The sequence below is a fragment of the Phoenix dactylifera genome, unplaced genomic scaffold, assembly GCF_009389715.1.
Source record: "Phoenix dactylifera cultivar Barhee BC4 unplaced genomic scaffold, palm_55x_up_171113_PBpolish2nd_filt_p 000283F, whole genome shotgun sequence".
Lineage (NCBI taxonomy): Eukaryota > Viridiplantae > Streptophyta > Magnoliopsida > Arecales > Arecaceae > Phoenix > Phoenix dactylifera.
The window spans coordinates 558811-568143 of record NW_024067767.1 but is presented as its reverse complement, the minus strand read 5'-3'; the positions used below and the strand labels follow the sequence as shown (position 1 = coordinate 568143).

Here is a 9333-nt window from a genome sequence, read left to right as displayed (position 1 = left end):
TACTAGCCACCACAAATCAACTAAAAAATCCGGGAATTAGGATTCACCATCTTTTGGATTTTATTTTTTTTTTTGGCTTTTGCATTCAGGAACCGAAAAGTTCGAAAAAGTTGAGATAAAGGGGAAACCATGAAAGTGAAGCAAAGAAACAGCATTCCTTTAAGATAAAACTAAGTATAACTTGCAAGAAACTTATGATTTAACTACCATTTTACCATATTTTTAAATGAAACTTGCAAGGATTGGAAATAATATGGGTAGTTGTCTAAAGGCCAAACTATACAACAACGTCCAAGTCTATCAATCCTAAATCCACAAGAAATCAAATTACTCATATCACTCTTTCAGGCAAGGGAGCCATTTAGGAAGCCACTTCTCGCACCCCCTTTAACTTATAAAGCCGCTCTTTATCAAGGTTGGTAGTTGGTAACTAATTGACCTAAATCATAGTAGAAACCTTGTTTTGTTGACAACCTTTCGGGAGATAATTTTGATGTAGTCAGGCTTACACATTATGAGAACAGGTATGATTTAGTCTCATCATTTCTCACCAGTTTGAACAAACTTATCAAATGCATCTTATAAGGATAGCTATTTCTAACAAACTCATCTTATTTGATACAGCTTGTAAAGATTTTTCATTATAATTTTTTTGAAGAAGCAAATCTACGGACATGTTCATCATCAATGGAAAGAGCAGGGACAAATCAGGCCATTCGCATAAAACCGAGCGTGCGACGATCCGCACCTTCGTCCATTATTTTACGGCATAGGATTCTCGAACGGATCCCACTACGCCCGGGACCACCCTCGTCGTGTTCCACGAGCGACGATCGATCCCCTGCGTCGTGGGTCCCACGAGAAAGCACAACGCAATAGGCAGACCGTCGGATCCGGATTCGACGGTGGAACGTCGAGATAAGGACGGCAGCAGGGAAGGCGACACGGCGGGACGCGGTGACATGGCCACATGACGGTGGGTCCCGCGTGGAGCCTCGTTCACTCATTGGATGAGGTGCTGCCTCGCTGTCAGAATTGACAGAAAGAAGGCCGGCTTTTTCCACCAAGTGGATGCTTCGCTTCCGCAGTTTCAACTCCCTTTTTTTCTGCGCAACCAAAGATCCAAATTGAAGCCCGAGGCAAGTGTTCCTCTGGAACCATTTAAGCCAGTATGGTAATGTGATGGAGAAAGGAGAAGCCTTGGTTTGCCTTCCGTACCTTCTTTGTTGATCTCATCGACGCCTTTGGTGAGTGGAGCCCAGTGTTGACCGATTTGGGTTCTTTTGCTTCAATAAGTTTCTTCTTTTTCCTTTTTCTTTTTTCAGTTAAAAAAGTTGTATGCTCAAATCCCACGACCACGTGAAGCTCTCAACCACGTACGTACGGGATAAAGATCTTTTGTTAAATATATTTCAGTTCGTCAATTTTATTTTTATTCTTATTTTATATATAAAAGATTTTGCACTAATTCTTTTGCTCACCGCTCTCCATGCTCTATAACAATGGAAACTTTTATTATCAAAATAAAAAGCATTTAATAATCTTGAATAATTCTTGGATAAACTTACTTATCAAGTAGCAAAACAATTAATGAGTATTAGTTAAATTTAGCTGAATAAAAGGATGAATCAAATGTAAAAGAGACAAAAATGGCTGATCAACCAAGGCCTATAAAAGTCAATTAATCAAAAATAGTCAAAGGAGACTGATGATTTAAAAATAGTCAATCGGTCAAAGAATATCAATCCACCAAAATATTTCTCCATGTTGCCCAAAAATAGTAGCATGGATTATGGTGATCGACCATCTATAAACATTATTTATATCTATTTTTCTTCATCTTAGTTGACTATTAAGAGCGCATTTATTAAGAATTAAGGCATGATTTTATCATAATGCATGTGTTTATTCACTAAACAAAATATATTGTTTTTTAGTCAAGCAACTCAATGATTAATAAAAGTGGTGGACAAATATAAGTATAATTGATCGAGATTTTATTATCATGACTTACTGCTTATTATAATTAATCAATCCTATATCAATTGTTTACATCCAACTTTATAAAAAATATTATTTTTTATTTATTTTCATTAAGCGGCGGGAGGTAATGTTTACTTCCAACAATCAATTTCTTATCGACCAACTATATGAAATGGTCAAAATATTAGACTGGTCAAGATCTGATTAATTAATGTATGTATGACATCTGGAAGTGCTATGTTTGGCTGCTTGTGACATCACATATGGATATTTTTTGTTGGACTTACCTTTCTAAAAAAAATTACTCCAACAAGGAGAAATTAGACATATAAAGAACCATCCATAGCTATCAAGGAGCGAGTTACCAAAAAAAAGAAACAATCCAAGAGGGGATGATTATTGCTGAAAATAATTACCAATATACAATATAAAAAGTGGAAAAGGCTCTGTTTGCTATCTCTCACACTAGACATACTGATGGACAATTGATATCAATGTCAACATAGACTAGACTTTGACACCATTCTGTATCCTTGACCTTGGTCCAAAGTTCTCAAATAAGAGTCTCCTTCCATCTCGAGAAGATTGACAAGATTGACACAACGTCGAGAGGGCCTGCATCCTTGACCTTTATTGGTTTATCAATTCTTTGGTATGATCACCATTCTAGCCTAAAAAAACTTGTATCTTGTACCACTTATTTTCCTTCCATGTAATCAATCTTCATTGGATAATTTCACTATCTATGATATTACTTCTTCACTTGCTTTAATTCTTTGCAATATTCTATTTCTATTAGAAATTTTAAGTTCTTTTACTAAGGCAAATCGAATCAAGTCTATGATAAGCCTAATCTTTTGATCAACCTTGTCGCTCTAGCATACCTGTGATCCAATCAACCGCAAACTTTAGTTTTAAGAAAATATTATCAAATGATAAACATGTGAACCTAGGGCAAGGATGTGGTTCATAAAGGGCAATCACGTTGACTCGTGGTCCCACCAGAAAGATACATATAGTAACGCTCCTATCAAATAGTTCTACTTCACACTGTAGATATTAAATTCAGAAAGCATAGTAACAGATCTACTTTGCTCAAACTGTATCTAAAGTCGAATTCTATTAGATTCATGGGGACCTAAATCAATTTTTTTATAATTTTATATACAAGTTTAAGAAGAGTGAAATGAGAATCAAGGGGTAATACATCATATCATAGTGCATTTAAAGTGGAGAAAAATGAACGAGTCTAGGTTTAGAACTGTTTGCGCAAAGTAGAAAATGATACCGAACTATACGCTGAAAATTATATGATGCCAAAATTTTGTCAGCCTGATCAGGATTTAGTAGTGCAGCTAAGTAGGAGGAGTGGGTCCCTATCCTAATTAAAGTGGCAAGTTGGAAGTTCAAAAATTATTTGGTGATATTTCTGACAAATTTCAAACCTAGTTAGAACTTGTTTGGGTAATTCAGTAGGATGGTTAGATTGGATGGTTTGAGCATGGCCCATATCAATCCAACACCTCTCAGAAAATAAAAAATTCTCCACAAGCCTTCTTTTTCTTTTCTTCTTGGAGACCAATATACCAATAAGCTAGGATTTAGACTGGGACTTTGACAGATGCTTACTGTGCAAGTGTTTCCTGACCAAACCCGTGGGGACTATTCAACAAACAATTGGCTTATTCAACAAATAATTGGCTTATGCTTTCAATGGCCTTTTCCTACTTACACTCCTTTATTGTTTTTCTTGTTCTTTTCTTTCTCTATCGACGAAGATTGTGTTTGGTGGTCAATTAAGTGATGGTTAGCGGATAGTTGTTCAATTAACTAATTAAATACTACTAAAAATAGAGATTAATTTCAAATGATCAATGCACCAAAAAGGTGCTTAACCTGGGTATACTTATTCTACCCTTGGTGAAATAGGTTCAACTGAAAGAACTCTTTCTTCTCTTCTAATTTTTTCCACAGCTTAATCCAGTAACCCCCAAGCTTTAACCAACAAAAAATATTACTAACTAGAGATAAGTGATTATGAGATGGTTACATGGAGTTAAGAATAATTACCAACTAGTTAGCTAGCCAGCATCCAGACATTGCCAAGTCTCAAGAGTAAAATTGGTTGGTCAGAAAGTCAATAGTCTCATGATTTGGATGAGTAAATGTGTTTGAACATCAAATGGTTGACCACAGGGTGAACATCAAATGGTTGGTAACCACTCCTAAATTAGATATCGTGGGTTAGAATTATTGTTGCTGCTCACTTAACCCACCATTAATGTTAGAATGGAGGAAAAATATGCTGTTTGATTGACAATGTGGTAGTTAACCGATTAAGACCTTTTTTTAAAAGAAAAACTTTCATGGATAACAAGGTGAGGTTAAAAAAGAAGAGAGGTTGTTGACAACCAATTAAAACAGGAAGAGTAATTGGGAATTAGATTGCTTTGGGAATTAATAACCACACCATTTTGGGCTGTTATTTGGCTCGTTAAACTAGTAGCCACCTTCCGACAAAGTCACAACTAATAGTCAATGTAAATTATCAGGGCAGAAACAGTCTATTTTGATCTCAAAGAATCTCATAATTTAGATTTATTGGTCACTGTAATCCAAGTCTCAAGGGCAGAACTTGTTTCATTAAAAACTTGGGACAGCTTCATGATTCAGATGGATTGCATGGGAGATTTAATGGTCGGAATCAATAACAAGGACAAAATCTCTCTGGCTTGGAACTTTGGTTAGCCTCATGATTTAGAGAAGTGCTATGGGAGATCCAGCGGCCATTGTAATTTGTAAATCAACTACGTCCACCGAGTGGAGCTTGTTTGGTTAAGACTTTTAGATAGGGTTCCACAAGAGATGTAATGGTCAGGATAAATCATGAAAGCAAAACTTGCTTGGTTCAGAACTTTGGAAGGCCTCATGATTTAAATGGGTGCCATGAGAGATACGAGGTTCAGTCCATATCAACCTAGTCTCAAAAATGGATTTGGGTGCCATGGGAGATGTAATGACCACTGGGAATTACACCCCTCTAGAGAATGGACCACTGGATCTCATTTTTCATCTTCATGGTCTGCATCTACCTTAAGAGATACAGGCCTCTATTGCATGCAATAACTCTTCCCTCTGGTGTTGGAATACAAAGTTTATCCATAGAGTATGCTTGGTTGCTTGGAGAAAGTTTCGAAAAGCTGAAATTTTTTGAAAAAAAAGAAGAAAAGTGTGTGTTTGAGCTAGTTGGATGGTGGAGAAATTAAAATACATAAAAATATGCCTTCAAATTTGACTAGATTTTTTCCTTTGAAAAACTTTCCTTTTTCATCCATTTCCAAAGCTATCTGAAGAATCAAAGACAACTATAACCTTCCTTGTTGATAATTAGCTGGGCTTGGGCTGCCATGGTCCATTCATTGTGCTCGTCTTAGGCTTCTTAAACTTCGTATTCGACCCAAGTAGATTACTCCCTCTCACCTACAGATTGAGCCACTGAGTGTAGGGATAAATCTTGAAGTAGAACCCAGGAATTAAAACCAGGAAAACCATTGCCCTAAAATGTCACGAGTAACATTTCCACATGGACATCACTTCTCCAGAAATCAAAATTAAGGATCATCCTGTCCTGACGAGAAATACAGAATGATACGTCATCAAAAGAATGTTGTCAATTGCCATGTTGCAACGATTTGACACATTGGCATGTGCTTTTTGATAGAAGTTATAAGAGCCTAGTTGGCATTCTTTCAACTTAAACAAGATGATAGCAAAAAACAGAAAGTAAACAAGAAAGACCTGAAAAGGTAGTCAACCACCAGGAAGTGCTACGTGTGATAAAAATTTCATAATTCTTTTCCCCTTCAAACGGACTGCAATTTCTAATATGGATTCGATATATTTAACAAGAAATTTAGCATCTGGCCAATAACTCGGGGCATGAACATAAATAGCCACCTCACAGTTTGTACTCGGTGCATAACTTTTACAGAACGTGGGCCGTGATTCCTGCCAGATTTCCTCTTGATGCTTTCAAGATCGAGGTGGATCCAACATCCTGGATCTGCTGATGCTCTGGAATATTAAAACTACGAAAAGAAAGAAGCACTACTTTCTATGCTAGCTTTTGGGGCACTTCAAGCTCTTTGGTTGACTGTAATTTTACAATTCATTTATTTTAAATAGAAGTTTTGTATCTGATCCTTAAATTTGATGGATCTTTTATATTTAATCCTTGTCTCATAAGTATTGATATCTCGGTTATATGTGTACAAAATGTGGATAGACGTGTATAAAAATTTCTAGTTGTATACAGATCTAATCATTTGCAATAACTAGATGTTAAATGCTGGCTGTGCAAGGATTAAACATCAAACGGCAGAAACTAGTGTTAAGTTCTGAGTTGCTGTTGTCTTGATCCTTCTACTTTACCATCCAGCCCCTCATATTCCAATAGTCCAAACCAACTACCAGAACAACAAAAGGTTGCAAGAAAACGCAGGGATCTGAGCCAAATTTGCCTTTATAATATATAATACAATTATACAGACACAATAAACAGTACAAGCAACGTTTATTGTCTTTGGATATTGGAGGAGGAAACCAGTACATACGACAGTGGATAGAGCAAACAAGTATTAGACGGTAATCCAGACTTAATACATCTATCTGTTGCCCATTATTTTTTTGTATTCTCCAAACAAGAGAATCTATGGTTGGGCAACAGATCCGGATTAGATCTTCGTTGTGGCTCAATCATGCAACCAGTTCGAGCTCGAGAAGTTTGAGATAGTAGTCGGGTGTCAGCGGCCGAAACACTTGAGGCGACTCGGCCTCCAAGACCTCCACCAGATCCCTGAGAAGGTAAGCATACACCACCCAGTCCCCGTTCCCCTTGGGGCTCGGCATCGGCATCACAAACCCGGTGCTGCCACCCCACGGGAAGAAGTACGATGCCAGCGCCGGCTTCCCCCATCCGAACTCCACCTCTGACGCCGGAAACCGCCTCCCCGACGACACCACGCACGCCACGCCCCCCTCCTCATCTTCCAAGTAGATCCTCGCCACCGCCGGCTCTGGCCGGTGCGACTCCACCCAGTCGACCAGTCCCCGGAAATGCTCCGCCGTCATGGCCGGCCGGAGAAACTCATGCACCACGTCCGCCACCTCCGGCAGCGCCATCCGTCCAAGCTCCTCCGCGCTGAGGGTCCCGTAAGGAGGGGTCAGTACGTTCCCGAAGTAGTTGGCCATGGCGCGAGCGTCGATCCTGGACCGTCCATCGACAACGAGGCCCATCCGGCATGGCTTGTCCCCTGACACGGTGCCCTTTGCGAGGACGCGCCAGAGGTAGGCGGTGAAGGCCTCGACTTTGGTCCTATGGGCGGCTCCGCCGGAGCTGGCAGCGGTCTGCATGCGGTCCACGTCCTCGGCGGTGATGTAGTAGATGCGGCTGACGGTGGGCTGCTGCAGCTGGGGTGGTGACGATGGGGGAACCAGCGAGGAAATGGGCGCGAAGAGGCGGTCCGGGAAGGAGTCGTGACGTCCCGGCCGGCGGGGGTTGAGCAGCGACCTTCGGAAGGAAGGAATGCGGGAGATGGGCTTGGAGCTGGCTAACTCGGCCCAGGCCACCAGGAACATGTCCGCCGAGACTGCGTCGGCGATGCGGTGGTCAAACGAGCATGCCACCACCAGCCCGCCGCACTTGAGCTCCGTTGCCTGCGTGTGTGTGTGTGTGTGTTTAATAAAAATTGGAAAAAAGATCACTTAGTTGCACCATTAAATCGAAGTACATTCGCTAATGCTCCCTTTGGGCCATCATTCGCTCGTAATAACATTAACACTAAAAGAAAGCTCAGTTTTTTCTTACAAAAGGAACAAGACGGGTGCGGAGCGGCCAGGAGTTTTCGTCAGCTACCTACGGCAGCCGGAAAGATGGAGACTCGTCTCCCGGAAATTAACTTGGCGGCTGCATCGATCGTATTAATTGGTTTGGTAAGTTGGCACATCACAGCCGGCTGGTTAAGCATATTACATCTTACCAAATATGACCATCGGCTGTGTCCAACAAGCATTTTTCTATTTTAGAGTTTGCCGAAAAATATTCACTTGATTTACTTATATTTTTTAAAATATATATATTTATTCAATAACATTTGTTTATTTTTCTTAGAAAAAATATTTTTTGTTTTATTATTTGAGTTAGACAAGTGTGATGCACGTGAGAGAGAGGTTTCTTTTTTTTTTTTTTTATGGCAGGATCCTTTTGGCATCTCTCTCACTTTTCGTTTTTACATTCAAAAACCCACAAGAGAAAATTAAACTAAACAGAACAACATTTGTGATGAAATTCTTTTGTTTTTCAGATTGTTTGTATATTTTCTAGAGCTTTGGGAAGCAAAGGTCCATTGCTTGCAAAAAAAGTAAAAAATAAAAATAGAAGCAACGAATAACAGGAATTTTGCATGCTATCTTTGACATCAATCTAGATCTATATATATGTTAGTTCACTAGTTTTTAGAGAAATAACAATGCAAAACGACAAGAGCCCTAACTACCTTCCTAATTAAAGAAAGTTCCAACCATCAAGATGTCTAGTAGATTATTATTGCGCGCAACTCAACTTAACATCCAATACATTAATATAACTGATTTCAGATGAAAAGACAATTTTATCTTGATTTTTGTTTGTTCTATCAGGATTCTTCATGTATCCAAGCTGTAAGGTTTTACTGCAACCTAGTTTTCAAGGGATCCAACATGCTAGATTCATCTTCCTTGTTCCTTAGTGTCGTACTTAAGCAATTAATGATCTTGTTATTTCTTTGGTGATGGTCGGGCCGGGAGGACGGGGTTGGTTTACCTGAACACAGAACACCCCTCCTTCCTTCTTGGGCACGAGCTTTTCCTTGAAGCTGTCATCTGGCTTGTACAGGCAAAGCTCTCGGAGCTCTACGTCGGCGTAGGCTTCAATGAAATCCACCCCTCGGTTGTTGCAGAGCAGCTCCGGCTCGCCCGTCGAGTTGGTGATAACCTCACCTGCAAAAGGGTAGTATGTGACAAGGGCTTGCACCAGCGATCCCTTGAGAGAGCTGAGCATGGCGGCAAAGGAGGGGGAGCCGGGCAGCTTCTCGTAACAGAAGAAGACGCCCACGTCCAGGGGTGGCAACAACAGGTCCAGGTTGGAGAAGGGTAGCCAATGCTCTTGGAGCGGTAGCACGGCCGCCACCCTCTCCTTCCGGCGGACCGTCACCGTGCATCCTCCTTTGCCTTCGCCCATTCTCGATTAATCTGCGTGCTCGCTTCCAAAAAGTACAGCAGGTACGAACACGCTCAGAGAGCTCGAGGGAGGGG

The 9333-nt window shown here is 40.3% G+C and overlaps 1 protein-coding gene across 1 annotated transcript; it reads right to left on the bottom strand.

Annotated features, from left to right (window-relative positions):
- Positions 1-6489: 6489 nt before the first annotated feature.
- LOC103711239 (coniferyl alcohol acyltransferase-like) lies at positions 6490-9333 on the bottom strand. Its single transcript, XM_008797312.3, has 2 exons — positions 8843-9333; positions 6490-7698 (listed from the first exon to the last, which is right to left on the bottom strand). The coding sequence occupies exons 1-2, from the start codon at positions 9257-9259 to the stop codon at positions 6739-6741; spliced, it is 1377 nt and encodes a 458-aa protein (XP_008795534.1). The 5' UTR covers positions 9260-9333; the 3' UTR covers positions 6490-6738.

What these genes read in the sequence shown, in the direction of transcription:
- LOC103711239 (XM_008797312.3), bottom strand. Translation starts at nt 9,259, where the DNA reads ATGGGCGAAGGCAAAGGAGGATGCACGGTGACGGTCCGCCGGAAGGAG. An exon ending in GAGGGGTGTTCTGTGTTCAG is followed by an intron (nt 7,699 to 8,842) that starts GTAAACCAACCC and finishes ACACACACGCAG; the next exon opens with GCAACGGAGCTCAAGTGCGG.